This window comes from Corvus moneduloides, chromosome 21 (assembly GCF_009650955.1).
Source record: "Corvus moneduloides isolate bCorMon1 chromosome 21, bCorMon1.pri, whole genome shotgun sequence".
NCBI classification, from domain to species: domain Eukaryota; kingdom Metazoa; phylum Chordata; class Aves; order Passeriformes; family Corvidae; genus Corvus; species Corvus moneduloides.
In genome coordinates, this window is record NC_045496.1 from 1,612,006 (window position 1) to 1,632,886 (window position 20,881).

The 20,881-nt window shown below is 42.3% G+C and overlaps 1 protein-coding gene across 1 annotated transcript in view; it reads right to left on the bottom strand.

The window, feature by feature from the left end:
• RABGAP1 (RAB GTPase activating protein 1) overlaps positions 1-20,881 on the bottom strand; it is a 62,909-nt gene that overhangs the window by 1,876 nt on the left and 40,152 nt on the right. The window contains exons 14-25 of the mRNA XM_032131052.1: positions 15,210-15,323; positions 14,404-14,478; positions 12,102-12,227; positions 11,498-11,641; positions 9,917-9,958; positions 9,463-9,591; positions 6,687-6,779; positions 5,599-5,709; positions 2,803-2,907; positions 2,241-2,324; positions 1,337-1,408; positions 649-846 (exon numbers count right to left, since the gene is read on the bottom strand). Coding sequence (XP_031986943.1) covers positions 649-846; positions 1,337-1,408; positions 2,241-2,324; positions 2,803-2,907; positions 5,599-5,709; positions 6,687-6,779; positions 9,463-9,591; positions 9,917-9,958; positions 11,498-11,641; positions 12,102-12,227; positions 14,404-14,478; positions 15,210-15,323 — 1,293 coding nt within the window. The remainder of the gene's footprint in view (positions 1-648; positions 847-1,336; positions 1,409-2,240; positions 2,325-2,802; positions 2,908-5,598; positions 5,710-6,686; positions 6,780-9,462; positions 9,592-9,916; positions 9,959-11,497; positions 11,642-12,101; positions 12,228-14,403; positions 14,479-15,209; positions 15,324-20,881) is intronic.

The window sequence follows — 20,881 nt, forward strand, 5'->3', positions numbered from 1 at the left end:
ACAAAGAAAAAAAAAAAAAAAGCTTTGAAAAGCAAAATAAGACTTGTGTCATTGCCCTTAGTGAAACATTCCACTTTCTTCAGTATATCCAAACTCTTTCATTCTCTCCCATCTGAGGAGGAGCTATCCCCACAGGAAGTGGACTTTCTACAAACTAATTTTTACCCTTCTGTGAACGAGCAGCACTGACATATCAGTTTTAGGCTAAAAGCACAGTGTTGTCATATTTTACAGAAATACCTCAAGTACCTGGAGTGCTTTGCAATCATGTTTTAAGAAACATGTCTAACATTTGTCAATGTTACTTCTTCATTTAGTACTGATTGTGAGATAAAGACATGCATGATTCAGTACTCTTGGGCTCCTTCCAAGCAGTTGCAGGAGATCAGGCAGCCAGCACTGCACTGCAGACAGGCAGATGTCTGGAAGCTGTAGTGGCTGCTAAATACAGTTCATGCAATTTCAATTAAATCGTCTGCATACAGCAAGTTTCAGACGCAGTGTTTGGTTAAATAACCCATGCAGGAAATAGCAGGTTATAGTTTCAACCAACAGGATCTGTTCCAATCCCTCTACAACTCACACACACATTTTTCTAGGAATGCAGACACGCTGCACAGACTACAAAACAAACCTCCAGAGCATTACCTGTATTTTACATTCCGCCTCCACAAGCTGCAGCTTGGTCTGGGCCAGCTCAAGCTCCATTTCCCTCAGCTGATTTTTCAGTGTTTCCTTCTCCTCATCCGTGTCCTCGTCTGAACCATCCTTAGCAGTGCTGGCAACCTTCACACGGCCTTCCTTATTGAAGAACTCACGGCAGTGCTCGCAGTCATCCACCTTTTGCTAAAGTAAACACCTGGCTGTGAGCGAAGTGCTGGGGCTATGATCAAAGCCTGTCCTGCCTCTGCTCTGGAAGAGCAGCCCAACACCAGAGGAACCACTAATGGGAACCTTTGGGGAGGCACAGCCAAGCAGGAACTCTTGCCATCCCCAGACTCACGGCTTTGGAAACACCCCTGTGTTGTTTTGCTACAATAATGGGCTCTATCCCTCCCCCCTGTTACTTTAAGGTAAAAGACAGTCAGAGAATCTCTTCCAGAAAAAAAAGACCCCTCAAAGAAACCCCAGCATCGAGATTAGCATGTAACCATTATAGCATGAGAGGGCCCACAGTTACTCACCTTTTCTCCCAGGTCTCCCCCTTATAATCTTCTCTTTTATCTACAGGGACTCTCAGCCACCATTTTAGTAAGGAAATAAATTGTGTGTTTGCTGCTATGATTTTGCTTAGAGATTGAAACATTGTAGACTGTGGATCTATCTGTTCTCTTACCCGTATTTTCTCAATTTCAGCTTTATTTGCTGTTTGTTGCTTTTCCAGTCGCTCACTCAGCTGGGAACAAATCTGACAAGCAAAATTATGTTACCAGACCATTCATAAATGTAAATTCCCTCCCAAATGAATGCTAAAGCACAAATAAATGCTGTTGCAATATTAACATGGATAGTCTACGGACTCTTAGAAAGCTAGAAAAATTGGGATGCTGCATTAAGCTGTCTCATTGTACATTTTCCCATTCTCTACATATTCTTCTATCCCCATTCTCTACAATTCTTCTATCCCCACAGGAAAAGGTGCAGTTCCAACATAAGTTATTAGCAGAGTTTGGCCTTGCTAAAGGAGCCAGTAAAGGTTAGGAATAGCATGGCCCTTTTGTTGCCTTTGGGAGAAAAGAACAGGCAAGACAGAGTAGTAAAAAAACCCTAATTAATTCCCTGAGACCTGTTATGGGCCTACTAAAGAGACACATGAATTTGCTCCCTTGATACCTTGTGATCAGGAGCTTGAATGCCAAATCAAAGCCTTGAAAGGAAAAAGGCATCCTTTTTTTTATTTCTTAGGTGCATTTGATTGACAAAGGGAAGGTAGGAGAGAACCTTTTTTGGCATGAGGTGAACCTTTGATGTCCCAGAGCCCATTTGAACAAGGTTTGGCTGTGACTGAGGCTGTGGTGACTCCTGATCTACACATACCCACATCAGGGGCAAACAGGACTGACCACTTCAGGATCTCGGCCAAAGAAAATGCAAAACCAGCCACCGGCTTCCCATTTAGAACAGCTAAGTTGTGTCCTCAAATGCATGGCACAGATGACATTGGTTTCCAGAAATCTCCTAAAATACCTGAAAGTCTTGTACTTTGATAGCAAACCACATCATCATGGAGTTGTACTTACCTGCTTGTAGTCACCAATAATAGAGCTGTTCTTTCTGATCTCTGACTCTGCCTTATCTAGTTCCCTGCGACACATTTCCTTCAGCTGCCAGAAAAAAAAAAAAAAGAAAAGAAAGGGTTTATTTAGTTATAGTCTGAAAAATACCCAGGTGGTATTTCCTCCTTCTCCTTAACCTCACTGCTCAGCTTGACCCTGGGACCCAGAGCCCAGCTCAGCTCCATGCAGGCAGGGAAAAGCAGGGCTTTGCTGGCCATCACTGACAGAACAGTGGGCTAGCCAAGGGAAGGAAGGATTCAAAAAGTGCTGACAGCTGAAGTCCCGCACTGCCTCTCTGTGCAGCATCTCCGGCACAGGCTGAGACTTTGTGATTTCAAGTTAAAAATTCCCCACCCTATGAAGCACCTGGCAGGAAAGTGCCGAATTCTGCTTTGCTGACGTCCTTTACACCACAGAAGAGAGACAAACATGACTTAGAACATTAAGCCCTTCCCACACTTGTCACTTTTTATTTTTATCATTTCTGTACTGTACAGAACAGTGAGAATGACAGAAGTGCCCCAACCTGAGCGGATTCTTCCTCCAGGCGCCTCTTTTCTTCTTCTGCATCAATCAGCTTCTGTTTGGTCATAAGCAGCTCCTTATTGAGGGCATCTGCCTTCTCCTCTGCCTGAAACACAGAGTGCAGGCTGAGCAGAGGCTTCCCTGCTGTGCCTCCACCAGGACGGAGCCAAGAGTGCAGCTATTCCAGTCTTACAAGGTTTGGTTCATTGTTATTAAAAAAATACCACTTTATTCTGAAAATTATTTCTCTAAAACTTCCCGTCTGCAATAGCAAAGCAGCAACACATCAAAATTAATCACACTATTACCACTACACTCCAGCCCTCCAAAAATGCCTCCTTGAATTCAGTGATTAATTTTAGCAAAACTGGAGCAGGGATTGCTCCAAAGAAATCCAATAGCAGAAATAAGTTTCATTTTCTCATACAGTCTGGAAGGTGACCAGTGCATTCTGAAGACAACCAAAAGCACAGAACAGCTCAAAGTGTGCAAGATCACTAAAAGACAATAACCAGCTCAGACCTAAGTTTAATTCGCAAACATTCACCCTTGCAATGAAAACAGAATTAACGCAAAATGCGTCTAGAATGTTTAAAAAGCCCCCCGAACTCTATGACACTTCCCAATGGATGTGATACCATCCCAGAAAATACATGAAAAAACTGAGCTGCCAAAGCAAACATAAGAATCAGGCCACTCTCTCCTTCGTCCTTAAAGGAAAGAAATGTCCCACCAGAAGCCAACAATCCCTTTTTACTGCAGTTTTTCAAGTATAAAAATATATTGTTGAAAAATTTCAAGCTCTTTATAAACCACTAAAAACTCTGCCAAGTTAAGACGTCTTTTCCTGTCTCATACACACAACACAGCACTTCCCAATAGGTGTATGGATTCTTCATAAAAATAGATCAATAACTCAACTGATATATAAAATCTTCAGAAACTACCTGTACCAATTCCCTTCAAAGGAAGAAAATCAGAAAGTGAATTTTAGTCCCTTAAAGTCCTGCTGATCCTTTCAAAAAGATGGCAAAGGCAAACAGAACATCTTTTCATTATAGATGGGGTTTAAGCTGTTTTAAAGTTAAAGAACGCTGGGATGTAGGAGTCCAACAACAGTAGAAAAATGAAGCCTATTTTCTGGTCTAGTGAAAGGATATTAAGGAAATTCTTGTATTTCCAAGTGCTTTGTTTTGATCTTTTAGGTTGCAGATTTCAGACATGCCATGTAGATATTAGAAAAGGTGTGTTAAACAGTGTCCTTTGGTACTTTCCTTTCAAGACCTCAGGCTGGCAGAATGAAACTTACCATTTCAGGATCCAATTAGAAGAATTTATCGTGTCCTAAAGTAGGATCAAACCTACCTATCTCCTCCAGGGGATAACCCAAGTGCTGCCAACATCATTTACCACCCTTGAATACAAGACTATTATATATCAAATGAAGCATATCAATTTTGCTTAATTTTGTTCCTCTCCCAGCTCTCCATTTAAAAAAACAATGTAAAAGTATCACCGTGTCTCATGCAGGCTCAAGCAGTCACAAACAACAGTTAAAAACTGATAGAAAAAGCTTCTTCAGGACAATTTTTGCTGGAGTGCACCCCCTGAGTGCCACTGCTGGGCTATCATCAGTGTGGAGCTTCTGGAAGCTTCACTAATGAAGGGAAAAAGCCCAGGTAAGAGGAGGTGAACATACCAATGTGTGGTGAAAACCTGCTTCTGGAACATACTTCTATGATTCACATTTTAACACCTAAGAACAGGAGAGGTAATAAACCCGAAAGTCATAAACCAAACCTCATTAAGAGCAACATTCACCCACTGGCATCAACATTTACTATGAATAGTTTTCCAACAGCAAGTTTCCAGGAGACCGTGGGAAACCTTAAATTGTCTGAGGCACATCCAATGAAACATTTTAAAGCCTGTCAGCTCCTGCACTGTACAACTTTCAGAAGTCATTTTCCTTTGAGATTTCAGAAATGCACTTATCTTGGTACAGAACAAGAATGGCAAAACATGAGCACTTGAACTCTTCCCCTCATCTCCCCAAGCAGACAGACTAAATGTGTTCTAGCCTCCCCTGTGCTAGAAATGCCAGTACCTTTCTGTCTCTGCATGTCCTGGAAAAAAAGAAAAAGCATATCCTAGTAAGATCTCCCACAACTGAATATGTAAAGAAGGGAGTGGGACAGCAAGCTGAAAAAAAATTCCTGTAACACAAAGCAAACCTGAAGTTTCCTCCTGAGAGCTCTACTGATCTGGAAACATCCCAGGATGAGTTCATACGGGCACATTCCAACAAGCCAAATGGAAACCACAGCAACATTTTCAGAGTTGCCTGAGGTACCTGAGAACCTGATCCATGCAGAGCCAGACAGACTTTCAAGTTTATCAGGCACTTTGCAAAGCCTGTCTGCTATGAAATTGTATTCATAAAAATCCCAGGAAAACACAGTCCAGCATCCATGTCATGATCTCTGTGATGGTTCAAAGACTTGACACAGCTCCTGCTAGACTTCTTTAGAGAAGAGAAAGCAACTACTCAAGTACAGGCTCTCCCTTCCCTGCAGTTATTCTGAATGCTTTTCAGGGTAATGAGTATTTCAGTCAGCACTCCTGTTTTTCCCATGGACCTCTGCCACAGGCCTATACTTGTCCATGTGCAATAAGGATGTGGAGGAAGGAATCCTGTCCCACACAAAAGAAGTACTCCATGTATCTCCTCTCCAGTGAGAGGAGGAACAAGGAATTATCCCTTGTCTGCCCTACACAGCATGAGGACATGTCTTACATTGTCCAAGTCCTTCCTCAGTGCAATCTTGCTGGTGACCAGCTCATGGGCGAGGTCGTCGTTCTCCTGCTCCAGTCTCATGTTGGCTTCCTGCAGGCGCCGGTTCTCGCGCTGCGGGGACACAAAGTGGCCGTCAGGGAAAGGCTGCCCAGGGATTGCCTCTGACATACAGAGCTTCCTGTGCTCACACACAAATGCCCACCGTGCATCTCCAGTATGCACAGACAGTTCTACCTCCATGAAATTCCCTGGAACAGAACTAGCCAGCCATAGTGTAAAGGTAAAATAAATACAGGATTAGCCTTGAGAAGACACCAAGTATGAATAACTCTGCTCAGCCATTAGTTGTTGAGCTACAGAAATGTTTGTGAAGCCTGCAATAGTAGGGTATCATTCTGCCATTGATACCTTGCCAGGAGTTTCCTACAAGTACTGCTTTTCTAGGCTCAAAATTGAATTTACATGCTGCAAACAGGTAAGAGAGGAGAATTCTGGGAAAAATACTCTATTTTCTCCTTCCTGTTACAACTCCTAGCACATAGATGGATACTAAAGAAGGTTTACATAAAACTGATTAAAATACATGAATTTGTTGTATAGATGTCTCTCCGTGTGTGTTATTGTGGTAGGTATATGCATACATAACTTTACATGTGTAATTTATCCCTGTATTACATTTATTTGATAAATAAACTATATATAAAATTATATGCTTAGGGCAATATACATCATTTGAAATTAGGAAGAGGAGTAAAGGTGGGATTATCATCATGGAAGGCAGAGTTAGAATCAGTCAGGCATTTCCTTTCTGTTCATGGCTTGTGGTGCAATCAGCACGTTAAACAGGCTCTACTGAAACAGTTCTATAAGCCCAAATAAAATTCATCCTATTCATTTTCTTGCACAGCTGGGCTCACAACAACCCCATCCTGATTAACGTTGCCAATACAGAGGCATTCCCTTCACGTTCATTGAGCTGATGCCCCTGTTGCATCCAAATTGGTCAGAAAACAAAACCAGCTCAAAAAAAAGAGTTCAAGTAGCAACTTCCTGTTTGTTAAATCAGACTGGAGAAGGTAAAGCCTTACCTCAAATCTTTCTATAGGGTCCTCCTGTTGAGCTTGCTGCTCTCTCATGGTATGATACTCTTTTTCATATTTCTTCAGCTTCTTCTGGCTAATCTAAATTAAAGCAGCCCATTAGTTCCTGCCCAGAACATTGATAGAAGAACACAACACACACAGGATTATGGAACAAGCTTCAGGCAACTCCTGCCTTCTACAAAGCACAGCTCATGGCTTCAGCCAGTTCTGAGTGTCAAACCCTCAGGGATGGTCAAAAACTCGGTTCCACTCAATATAATGACAGCAGCCTTTTCCTTTTATCCTTTTGTGGAATACAGGGAAGGTTTCAAAAGCCACCCAGAGCATCCTGCCCGAGCTCCCCCTTGGTGCTGCACAGCTCCCTGGTGCTCCACACACTGCAGAGCTTCAGCAGAACAGAACCCTGCGAGACGTGGTTCAGTTTTGGACTGGCCTGATGCTGAGCCTTCTACAGCTGCTTTTTCAGCTGTAACATTTATCATCACACAGAAGTATTTGGTTTACTTTACATGAGACTGTAAATGTTGAAAGGGCAAGTGCAGGCTCAGCTGACATTTCTGCCAGTGTCACTCAAGCTCAGCAGAAAACAGCCCCATCCCTGAGCTGCCAAGGTGTCTGGGCAAGCAGCAGCACCTCAGAGGCACAAGTGCTCTGTCCTTGGCTCTGACACACACAGCACCAGCAAAGCCACTCTCACAGGCCCCCAGGTTCCCCTTCTGTGAGAAGGGACAGAAAGGTGATGTTGAATTCAGTATTTTGTGCCCCGTGTTCAAGTCCTGCAGGGACAGGGAACGCGAGGGAAGCTGTAATAGATCCTGACCAGCATTTTCCTGGTGTCACCTGTGTCACAGGTCACAATGGTTTAGCAACACAGACCACGCCAAGATCACTGTGAGCATTTCACATGCAAGACATTATGCACCTAAATGAAATCTCTAGCATTAAAAGTTGCACCTAAACATTTATTATTATCTCAGTAAACCAAATAAATGTAAAAGCTGTAGCTAAGACTTCCTCTTTAAAAACTCTTTTCTGAGAAACAGGTTGAATTTTACATGCGTAAATGACAGGCAGAATGGAAAACATGTTTGGTTTCCCTGAAGTCTGGTTTTATCGTTAACAGCCTTCCTTGGAAGGAGCTGCAGAAAGCGGTGGCCAAGCTCCCTCTAGTGAGAGCTGATCAGAAACACCTCCCTGCTCTCGGGGGAACATTTCTTTGGAGATGCCAACCATTTACCTGGAGTCAGTCCAACCACACCACAACTGCAGGAGTTATTCTTGCACCCCAGACATCCACTCAGAGAATTAACCCTTCACTGACAATGGAGTCGGTAACTTGAGGAGATTATTTCACTGCTCTGCCCCTGCTCAAACACTGCCCAAATTTTGGGGTTTCACACCCCAAACCTCCTGCTACGTAAAGTTAGATCTTGACAAGTGAGGCATCCACCATGCCAGAAGAAAGGAAGGCAGGCACACCACTGCATTTTTATCTTCCATTTTTCAAGTGCATTAAGCCAATTTTGCCTTTTTTAGGTGATCTTGAGCAGATTTGTCATTGTCACGAATTCTGGGCATGGGAGGCCTGGGGAAGTCAGCAGGGATTCTGGGTTTGCAGAAATGAGCACTGATGTTCCACCACCTTTTTTCAGGGGCACAGGAGGCAGCAGCAGCTCAGCTAACATGTTTCTGAGAGAGGTTGTGAACTCCCCATCCTCATCCCAGGCTGGATGGCGCTTGGAGCAACCTGGGATAGTGGAAGGTGTCCCTGTCCTTCCACCCTGGCAGGGGGTGAAACAAGATGGGCTTTAAGGTCCCTTCCAACACAAACCATTCTGTGATTCTATGACTTGATGGGAACACTGAGGAGTGACTTTAACAATCTGGTGTTGTCTCCAGCTGATGACTTCCTGACCTCCTTTCCGGCACAATGCTGTTCTAATCACAATGCCTTACCCAGGCTACTTCTCCCTTCCTATAAATTATTTATTTTGACATCAGACCCTTTTCTGCTCAAAGAAACACTTCCAAATACAGAGCTGGAGATTTCTACTGACAGCGAAGGACTTATATTTTAGGTCAAGGGACGCAATTATGTGCAGCACTCCCATCCAAGGAGGTGATACAGAAGTGTTCTGTTCCGAGCCCAGCAGCGCTTCCTCCACAACCTCCCCTTTAATGCCCCCAAAACATCCAGCACTCCAGGAAGCCAGGGGCAGCCTTGCCATGTCCACTCAGAGACTGCTTGTGGCACTCCACACAGCACTGGGAACACAGGGAATTTTGGCAGAGTGGGAAGAGGAATAAGTTGTTATTTGGAAACATAAAAGGCAAATGCACTCAGTTAGGATGATGTGAACCAGGTGCATGTGGAACATCTAATCTGTGGCTCCAGCTAAATGATTAGAGAGATAAAACAGCTTTATCCTTGATAATTCTGTAATTTCTACACTAGTTGCACACAAGATATGCTTGAACTCTGTGCAGAATACTGGTATCCACACTGCTACTACACCTGGATCACAAAATGTCTGGAATGTTAACACACCAGGGAAGTTGTGTACTTCCACACTGACACTACAAAGGATTCCTCAAAGGAATTTAAGGACACTTAGAAAAATGTCAGTGCATTTGACTCAGAATTAATCTCCATGATCATAGCCAATTAACCTGCACTTGCCCTTGGATAAGGGGTTGCCGGCTGCAGCTGGAGCCAGGAGCTGCTCCCAGGCTGAGCCTGCAGCAGCCCCTCCCAGCTCACCTTCATGTTGCAGGCCAGCTCCATCAGCTTCTTGGCGTTCTCCTCAGAGCGGTACCGCTTGGGCAGCTGCACACGGAAGAACTTTAAAGCCCCTTCAAAGTCAGTCAGCAACAAATCATCCTTGGTAGTCTGGAGACAAGGAAAGAAACACCAGAAAAAGCCAATTTTGTACAGTTATTGAAATCCCAGAGACAATAAAGCAACAACAGCTTTGGAAAGCTCCAGTAACATCACTGCTTCTTAACCTTCTGCAAAGAGTGTTTCTGTTTCTGCAACCTTCTGTTCCACCCCCCAAAAAAAGCACTGTGCTGCACAGGACATGCCACATTACAGCACAGGTACCACAGGCAGTTGTTAGCATCTCAAGAAAACCAACGTATTTTTGTAAAAGGCATGTTAATTTTCACACGGTGCATGAAGATGCTTAAACCACAGTGTAACGTTGTATACTCACTTTTAACAATCCCAGTGCAACATTGAAGATAACACTTATTCCCTGGAAAGAAAATATAATGACAAAATAAATTAATTTCTCAGTATTTACAAGCTGGGACATGAATTTGTTTGGTGAGTTTTGTTGTTTGTCTAGTTTCTGTGAAAAAAATAACAAATATAAATCAAAAGCACAAAGAAAGACTTTGCAAACAACTGGCAAAATATCTTTACTGGAGAGTCATTGTAGAGAGCAAAACAATCAACACCAGTTTTACTGCCTTCTTAGCAGTCTGAAACTCTGAAATTATGCTGTGCACTTTATTTTATTTCTTAATGAGTAGTTGGTCAGCTCAAGATAATTTAATTTTCATACAGCAACTTCTAAAAACACTGATTCAAATGCAGGAATATATACACCATTATATTAAATTCTGGTCTTCACAAACTGGGATAATTCATGTAATGAAAAGAAAGTGACTCACTTTAGGACAGAGTCCCACGACATCTATTTTGCCTCTACTCCTTAGAAGTGTTCTATTTATATTGTCCAATTAAATACAAACAGTTCTGCAGTCAGGAGTAGCTCACACCTTCTTCAGGGGTCCCACTCATAATCATGACACATTGCTCATCTTATTTCAGGATCCTGCCTTTCTTCTTCCCACCAACTTATTCTTCCACTATTACTTTAAAATGATGAAAAACCCCTTAAAACTTCCCTGTGAGCACATTTACTATTTATGAATTGAAAATGTGTTTCTAAACAAACAGAACTGATTTTCTCCATGCCATCTGCTGCCTTCTATTCCACTGGCACACAGACAAAGCAAGCAGCAGACACAGGGAAAGGGCAAAAACATTGACCAGGAGGTTTGTGAATGCTGAAACCCTTCAGTCAAGGAAAGGCAGGAAATTGGCCACTTCATAGGAACAAGTGCAGATCCAAGAAGAATGGATGCATAAAGTTACCCAGCAAATCATTAAATAACTCAAGGATGCTTCAGTACAAAATGGGATTTGTTCACTGATGGTAATAAGTGCTGACTGTAATTACACTGCTTACCCACATAGCACCACATACAGTGTTCTAAACATGATTACAGACAACGTCTCAACATAAAGAATTTTGCTCTCTAAATATAAGCTGTGAAATATAGAGAGACCTCAACTTTTCCAGGACAAAGAGCTCCAAGCTTGTTGATTACCACCATGAGAGTTATCTGGGCCATTTTATACACCATGGCCTCCATGCAATAATATTATAGGGAAAAAAAGGGTTATCGTTGTGTATAATGTGACTTAAGAACAGAGGAACCCACATATTTGTCAATCAGCTCTCATCCCACTTTATGGAGTCTTCTCACATAGATTCACCAGTGCCATAGGAAATAGGAGATTATAATCTTTTCTATAGCTATTGATTCCTAATTTGTTTCTTTAAAATGCTGAGAATCTTTGTCATTGCAGAAATGTAACACTTCTACATAAAAATATCACACGCCTTGCTCTGAGAGAACAGATAGTAACAAGGACATGAACCAAGATAGTGACAAACTGTCAAAAGCTGGAAGCTGCGTGAGTCTCCAGTTAGAACACATACCTCACACAGGAGTAAGTCAATAATATGGAAGACCATGTAGAGAGGGAATTTTGCAGTGAACAGGGTCAGGAACCACTGGGAAGCATACATGTGTGCTTCAAGGCTGATGTCCAGAAAGTGGTTATACAGATCAGGAATGTATTCCTAAGAGTAAAACACACAGAAGCACTGAAAGTCAATTTGGGCTATTTTGGAACTGTAGCTGAACCCCCAAATTACAGAAGGAAGTTGGGTAGAGTGACCATCGGTGCACGTCCTGCATCCACCAGGCCTGACAGGAACGGGCCTGGGGGCCTCCCAAGGATGCCAAAGGCTTGTCCCGGGGTGGATGCCCAGCAGGACCTGGAGTTTGCCTCAGTAGGACCTGGCAGTGGCTGTGCTGACACCAGAGCCACAGCAGAGCCACTGCAGCTGTCAGGCACATCTGCCTTCCCAGGCCCTGCCAGCAGCACCACACTGCTCCCGAGACCTCTGCTAGAACCCCTGGGATGGTGCTCGCTCTCCACCCTTACTCACAGGTTACAAACACCATTCCCCCACGAGAAACAGCCAGAGCTGAACTGCAGGCTCGGGTCCATTCACCCTCCTCGTGTGAGCCCCCCACCTGCATGAGGCGCTCCAGCTGATAGAACTTGCAGTGCAAATCTTCAAAGTTTTGTTTGAAAAGTTCCCTGAGTCCATAATCAAACATGATTTTGACCAGAACACTGAAAGCTTGCTCCTCAGGCATCTGTGAGACAGGAAAGTGGATTCAGCACCGAGCATTAAAACCTTTCACATCAGCTCAATCTGCCTGTACCTCCCTTCTCCCTCTGACTGAAAGGCTGAATTGCCACTACTTTTTAACCCAGTTTAAATGTAAACAAGAGTACTAACACACAAAATGAGGCTTAGCATTGCAAATGGCATTTCAGTGGAATAAGCCACCTCTCAATCATTCAACTAAAAATACATCTTCCAGACATCAAGACCAAAGCAGTTTCTCCAATGTCTTTATTCCAAAACTCATCAGAATCTGAATCTTACAGATTTTGGCCAGCCTAACCCTTTGTCACCTATGTAAATAAGGCAGAAGAAGTATTACTAGAGGATGTTAAACAAGATCTTTCCCTTATTCTTAACAATCTATTTACCTTTTTCAATGACATTATTACATTTGATGTTTATTTATTAGATTACATGAGTAAGAGAAACCAGTAACTGCTAACAGAAGTTCCACATCTCACAACTCAGCACTGGTTTGGGAAATTTCAGTATCCCTTTCCTGCCAAAAACTGAAGAAACACTCAAAGCTCATCAGTGTTTTGACATTTTTCCCTGCCCTTAAAATTCAGTTTTTATATTTCTGTTGAGAAGTCTGACTTTAGGTCAATTGCTGGTTCCTATAAAGGACAGAACATCCATCTCAAGTATTCTATTATTAATCTGCAGATGGAGTTTATTAAAACAGAAAACTTTGCTGAAACATTCCAAACTAGTAGTGAAGGACTCGCAGAAACTTAATTTCCTTTTCTGCAAGATTTGTTTTTATTATTTATTTTCCCTAGCAGCCACACTCCAAAGGCTGACTTCAAAGAGAATCAAATAAAAAGAAACTTATTTGAAATTTAGTTTTTTTAAAATGCATACATTATTCCCAGAAGCCACAAGTATTGTTAAAGAGAGAACTCTGGAATAACACATGGCTCAGTCTTGAGAGTGAATCTCTCTAAGGCAAGGGACACATGACAATGAAAAGCTAAAAGAAAGCACATCTGTTTCAGTAAAAGCATTTGGTTTTGTAGCAGGAAGTGTTGCCCTTCTCCATCTGACTCAGTGAGGAAATAAAGAATTAATTGCTCATCTAGGAAATACTTCAGATTACAGTTACAAAGAACTAAAAAGTTGTTATCATTAATCACTTGGCTTTTGTTTCACAAGAATGGAGTTTACAATCTCTTCTGTATACTCCCCTGACTTTACAACAGTATGGAAAATCCTCCCCTGAAGGCCAGACTTCCTTTTCCACCAAAGACTGCAGAGAACTCTTCATGCTCAGCCCTCTGTGGCAGCAACATCGCTGAAAGCAGCTGGGGAAAAGAAACCTCAAAGAACTACTGGGTTCACATACTCTGCAGTTCCAACTACCCTTGCAACAGAAACACTGACAAAAAGCAGACGTTACTTTAAAATGGAACAGTCTATAAATACATAAATACAGATTTCTAATGCTCTTGTATTTCCCAAGCATCAGTGAATCTAAGACTTTTGCTCCTGACAACCATAAATCTCTCTCTAGCTTCTGAACACACCAGCAATTAAAGGATATTACACCGATGAGATCACTTACATCAACAGCAATTAAGTTTAAAAAAGCATAATACAGTTTCTTTTAAAAATATGAAGGTATTATTGTATCCTTCCCTAACCTCTCAAACCAAGAAGCACAAGGACCTACAAGACAACAGCCCACAGGCAGCACAGTCTGCACTGAGACCTAATGAACTGACATCCCTTCAATGTCCTAAATACTCTTCTGTGTACACAGGACATGGCAAACACCATCTGTATTCCTGACTGATTCCAATAGAAACATCTTTAAAAAAGCTTAAATCTGACCTTGAAACCCTGTAACAAAAACATTTACAGTGTTGTCTTATACACAAATTCCATGCCTACTACTGCTCGTGAGTACAAGCCTGAATGGAAGGGGTCCTAGAACAGGAACACAGGGGCATGAACGCTGAGTCCTTACGAACACCACAGTAAGTTTTAAACAGTGTACTCTTCCCTGTCTAAAATCACTTTATTACTGACCAACATATAAGTGGATGTGTGTCCTGTGGCCCTATTAGCTCAGAAGTCTGCTCTAGACATGCGCAGCAATACTTAAATCTAAAACAACTGAGGGTAAACCCACCACTTACATGTAACAGCAGCACAGCAGCAAGAAAGGACTGGCCTTGGCAGTAGCCAATCTCTTCATCATACACAGAGTAGGCCTAGAAGAAGAATCAAGACTTTACTTGTACCAGTCTCCAGCTACAAACACAAATGAAACAGAACACTGCATTGAACACAGCTCCATACAATTGTCATGGATGGAGTGCAGCCACTGCCATTCAAACAAAGGGAAAACCTGTATGAGAACCAAACTGGGACATACAGAGGCATACAGTGGCTGGTTACAGTGATGCACCAAGGTTGCTGCAGCCTATTAAACCACTTATCTGAGTGCTTTTATCTCTAAACAGGTGCCACAGGGACATTAGGAAGAGGAAGAAATACTAGGAGTTCAAAAGAAAGTGCTGGAAGCTTAAACCATTCCAGCTGAGACACCTGAATACACGGAGCTGCCCGTTTTTGCTGATTTCTTCCTTTTAATAATCAGCTTCAGTGCATGCCTATGGCTTTATAACCTTGATGGAGGTACACAGTCATCTCCAGTTACATAATCTGTCCTGCTTCATCCGGGCTGACAGGTCAGGAATGATGTGAAGTCTTTGCACCAAACACTTCAGTGCAGAGGAATCCAGAAAGGCTTTAGGTCTCCTGTGTGAATAACCAGAACCAGCCCAACAGCTACAATGGAGACCAGCCTGAGCCTGGTGCCAGTGGCTGTCTCTGTGACAGATAATGGTAACACATCCCCCTTCTTCTCAGCCAACAGTCACACTGCTGCTGATGTTGAATACAAGTTACCAAAACCAGCCCAGAAGAATTTAAAGAATACCTTGCATATTTTGTACAGGGAGTCCTGGCCATCTCCCCCAGTATCTTTGAAATAATCATGAGCAGGGAACGTTCGATTGATGTCTCGGGTGATGGCACTGTCTTGTGGAGACTCCTATTAGAAAAAGAAAATAATATGCAAATTAAAACACATCAAAAGAATATAAACTACAACATGCTAGGACTGAGACTTGGGAGATTAGCACTGGGTTCTCTGCACTGTTCTAAATTTAACAAAACCCAGTGTACCCCAGCAGAGCTGGCAGCTGCAGACCACAGCTGGGATAGTTTCGGGTACCTCAGCACATCTGGGGAGCTCACAGAGTGGCAGAAGGAGTACACACAAGCACACACGTTCCAGGCCAGGGCAGGGCAGATGCAGCCATCCCCCAGAGACTCCTGAATGCCAGCACTGCCCAGGCACATTCCTGTTATCCCACAACTGCAGCAGTCACAGTCAGCCGTAAGCAGCAGCTGTCCAAAATGCTGTCCCTGAGGTTCAGCTTGAGGAACCACTCGTCATCCCCTCCTCAGAACTCAACTAGAGAAAGTAGATGAGTGTGAGCCCTAGAGAGTGTCATACAGGAAAACATGAGGGAATGCAAGGACTGGTCCTGTATGAGCTGGGATTTCAGCATGAGGAAGATGCAACTTTGTTCTCTACATCACTCTGACGCCATCAGTTTCAGATGCCTTGGACATTTGGAAAGCTGAACAGTAAGAAAAAGGGGTTTAATCTATCCAAATAATCCATGTTTCTGTTAGGCAAATGGAAAAAGGTTAGAAGTAAAAGATAATAAAAAAAGTTCATGAGGTAATCAGTGTAAAGAACATTCAATACAGCTTGTAGCTCTTTTTCTTCACAAAATGATTTTGCAAACAACAACAAAATGACCACAGCATGCTTCATTTTCTCTTCTGATTTTAATCCAAGGTTAATGCTCCTCTCTGGGGCTTAACACAGACATTTCATTAGGAAAGCATTATGCTGCTATTAGAATCAAGACCAGATTGTTTTGGAAATTATAACAAAAGTACTGTTCAGCACTCCAAATGATAATAATTAACATGCTAAAGAGGTCTGTCTCATTATAAGGAAATAAGAAACAAACAAAATCCAATGCTCAGTAAATTTCATATAAATATGCACCTTTTAAGTCAATTATGTGAATGGCTGGCTGTCAACTTCAGCTGGTTTAGCAAGCAGGGAAAGACAAAGCTCAGAAACAATTCTGAGAACTTTAAACATGTGAATACAAACTTAATGATAACTTTTAGTTTCTTTCAAGTTTGCAAGACTGAATTCCAGTGAAGTACCCCCAAGAGCACAGGTCCTGGCCACTGCCAGCAGCATCTGTGGTACCACACAAGTGGGTTTCCTGAGAGTCACCTGTGTTCTGCTGCAATGGCAAAATAATCTCAAATCCACTTGCCTTTTAAGCCACTTATTTAACAGCAGAGACCAAAGCATCTGCTTGGAAACTCTTAAGAGAGGATTCTCAAACAAATCACTCATTATGGCTAAAAAGAACTAATTAGTGGCCTCCCTGGCTTTGCGTGACTTGGTCAGCACTTGACTTCAGTGTCTCAGTACAATTCCTCAAGCAATCTAATGTGAGTTCCTGCAGCTGAAACACAGCTTGGGGAGAGAAAAATCAACGGAAATGATAAGGTTTAAAAAATGTTTTTCAAACCATGGCTTTGAAATCTCCCCATTAGTACAAACTGCTGCAATCCAAGCATTGTGTAACCTTTTCTTTACTCCTATTTTTATACCTTGCTGTGAGAATTGGCTCAATGGGCAATTTCTCATGCTTTCAGGGGACTGGAAACTGAAGGAAACCCTTCTGAACCCACACCCTTCACAAACTGGGATTGAAAAATAGAAAGCTAAGAATGACAGGAAGAAAAAGAAAGTAATAAAGAAAACAGAGTGGAAACCAGCCATGAGAACTGAGGCAAGTGTAGTGAAGATTAAAATTCTCATAACAGTTTACTGCTCTGAAGGAAAGCAGGAAAATGTAGATGCTCAGACTCACAATATGCCCTTCCTCCCCCTCTTTCATGCACTTTAAAATATTAGGCAAGTTATATTGAAGCCTTCCTCTCCAGTTGATTTAAACAGAAACTACGTGAGTAATTATGGAAACCAGGAGGCAGTCCAGCTGGGAAAAGCCCATTTATTCTGTCAGGCTGCATATAAAAGCATATTGGCTCCCACCTCCTAAACCTGACACATTTAAAAGACATTTTCCGTGTATTTTCATGATCTTCCAGGGAGCATCCTGGGATCTGCAAACCATGTCATGCAGTTACAGCCTTGATCAACATATTCAGACTGAGACTGTGTTACTTTAGAAGCTTTTTCTGTAGCTTAAGGCACAATTAAAGGTATGGAAGAGCTGGAGTTCCCTCCTGCTGGGGCTGATCTACTTGCAGTTTTCAGCAGCTCAGGTTTATTCCTCCTAATCCCCTACATAAACCCAAAAGGATGAAGAAGAAGCAGCAGCAAAGAATTGCTAAAGGACAAGATCTGTGACGAAAAAAATTGAAATAAGAAACCTCCAGAGAAGAGAGGAAGCTGCCTGCTGGAAACGGCTCATCACCCAAAGATCAGCTTCTGTCGAACCAGGCTCCTGGAGAAAATCCCCTGGGGGTATAACACAAACCCTGACCTGGACACAGGCTGGCTTCAGAACCACCACAGAAATGGAGAAATGGTGAGGGGACCAAACTTTGGGTTCCTCCTGCCCCAACCTGCAGAATGATTCCAAACTGGAATTTTCCTCACTGGGTGAGTTATCTGACACACCCACCACCAACCCAAACTGTGCCTGACTCTCACTCTTGCCACAATGGATCCATTTCCACATTCCAATTATTCCTTAGGAAGGTCCCACTGACTGCAAGAATTCTGCCACACGGTCAGAGATTACTGTGGGAAGGGTCTGGAGTCTCAATCCGTCAGTGGAATTTTCCTTGCTTTGCCCAGGGTGGGATCAGCACGTGGTGTGTTGCTGCAAGGCATGGACAAGCCACCCTGGAGTGCACCAGGGACAGATTCCAGCAGATCCAACAAGCAGAGAGAGCCAAAATTCTCTGCAGCTTTCATGGGCAGCAGCAAGGGTAATATTACATGATGGAGATAAGTTATTTTGAGCAGATCTGTACGTTTTAAGTACATTCAAAAACATTAAATGGTCTTTCGACAGCTATTTTGAGTGTTAGCAGGATCCTGTGCCACCAGGTCTATTTTGCAGGCTGATGGCATTCCCATAATTACTTTTATTAAGCAATATTTACATTCATTTTTACACAGAGTACACTTCCTGCATTTGTCTTTGCCCAAACCACTGGAGAAGGTTTTGGTAAGAGGAATTACACCTGTTACTGAGACCTTAAGGAAGTGACACAAAGCACGCTTTCAGAGTAATGTACTTGTTAACTTCCCACAAGGAATGCTGCCTGCAGAATGTGTTACCTGGAGTCAGCACTTACCAAGGACACTCAGAGATAAAGAGTATTTGTGTAAAAAACCTGAATAATTTAGACAAATTTGGACTGGTTAGACACTGCAATTGGATACAATAGTGCATTGATACAGCATAGTTTCAGGCCAAATTTGGCAATATAGTGCAATTCTAAAAATAAAAGCGAATCCCATGTGATATCCAGCCCTTTCGTCCTGTTCGTTTCCTTTTAGGGCTCAAGTTTCCCACAGGAAAATTAAAGCGAGGAGTTTGCCTACAGTGCCCTGCAGCATGTATGGGTAAAGCATAAACACAAACCATGCTGGAAGGCTCTCCTGCTCCTGCACTTACTACAAGACTATATTTAGAGCAATCAAGACAAGGGAAAAAGCCCCACCCAGTGCCAGGGAACACACCTTCAGCAGCACAGTTACATAAAAGTCATCCGAGACAAGCCGTGAAAACATGTGACGTATCATTTATTTCTTAAATGTATTTATGATCCATTCAGACCTTTCAAATAAAGTGTACAAGTGCATTTCAGAATAAAAAACTACACTCTTCACACAGCTCTGTAGAACACTACATTTCATCAAGAAACTTGAAGCAAAAACTTCCTATTAAACCACCCATGCATCCTTTGGCTACAATAATATCACTGATCAACAAGTACTGCTAGTCAATTCCGAGTTCCCCTTGAAAGAGAAGGAGCATCCTAAAATATGCCATCCCTTCCAGAGACCTCTCTTTAAAGAGAGATTATTAAATAAATTAGCTAGGCTTTTAGGCAAAACAGTAAGGCTACTTAGTACTGTTGATGCATGATCCATATATTTGGAGAACAGGCAATCCCAGGCTATGTGAAATGCGTCAACAGCCCTTGAAATTTTAGTAGTATCAAGATTACATCAATCCAGAACAAATGGCAGACAAAAATGTAACCAGTGGAAAAATCACTGAAAAATGTGCAGTTTCTCATAGGATGGGAAGTGCTGATAACAGATTCAGAAAAGTGTTTATAAAATCCGCTAAGAACCACATTGACATTCTTAAAATTACATATTGTACAAAGCCCTAAACTCTGTGGCTGTACAACCACTGCGGTGTTAAACTGCTTGTCTGGGGATACATACACACACATATGTAAAATACACAGATATACTTATTTGAAAGCAATCAATTTAACATGGCAGTGACCGTACAGCTGCACAGCACACAAATATATATATGTATGTACATCTACAGCAAAAAGGAAACAAGCCAAGAGATGTATGACACAGCTGGGGTACACACCATCTCAAAAGTGAGTAATACATTTCTTGGAGTTTTAATAGCTCATAGCAAAATTACCTCTTGGAAATAATTATGCAAAGATTTAGAATCAGATATTTACATGCTTCCAATTTATCTAGTTCCATTTAATAATTAAAAATATGCAAGTATTATTTTAAATAAGTAATATTTGTCATTTTTGGCTCAACTGTAGTTTTTCTTATTATTAGTTGTAGTTGAAAAATCAGCTACAGAAATGTCTATTAAAATGATGGGGTGGAAGAACCCCTCTCCCCCGTATTTTAACAACAGTTCTGAGTTGGCACAACACAGGTAATTCTGGAGATCCAACATCAACTCTTCCTCAGCTGCCTTGTGCATGAGAACACCCTTTTCTTGTTTGAGCCAGAGCAGACCCAGCAAAGCCAAGGACCATCGAGGAGCCCACCCTGACAGTCCCCACTGTGTCAGAACTAAACCAGAATTAGGGAGTCTCGAGGGTCAGACTGCTTCTAATTCACCTGTTTGCTTTTCTAATCTGCTTTGGTGGAGGTTCCTTTGCAGTTCTTCCTAGCAGGGGTTCGACACACAGCTCTTTCTCATCTTTCAATACAAAACAATTTCCAGCATTAAAAGGTGCACGAAGTTCTTACAGACACACACATACACATTCTCACCTGTGATTTTATCTACTCTTGGCCTTTTCACTGACATTCAGGAAAAAACTACCAGTTGGAACACTACTTGTGTAAGGAGCTGGATTGTCTCCCAAACAAAACTCCTTATAATGACCTCTGACAATGTCAGATCTCCACAGAACACACCAGAATAACCCCACTGGTGGCTTCTGCCATATCAGGTACTGTGAAAGGTGTAAGGAGACAGGTGGGACACAAGGAAAAATGAGCATCACAGAGCCATGGAGTGGTTT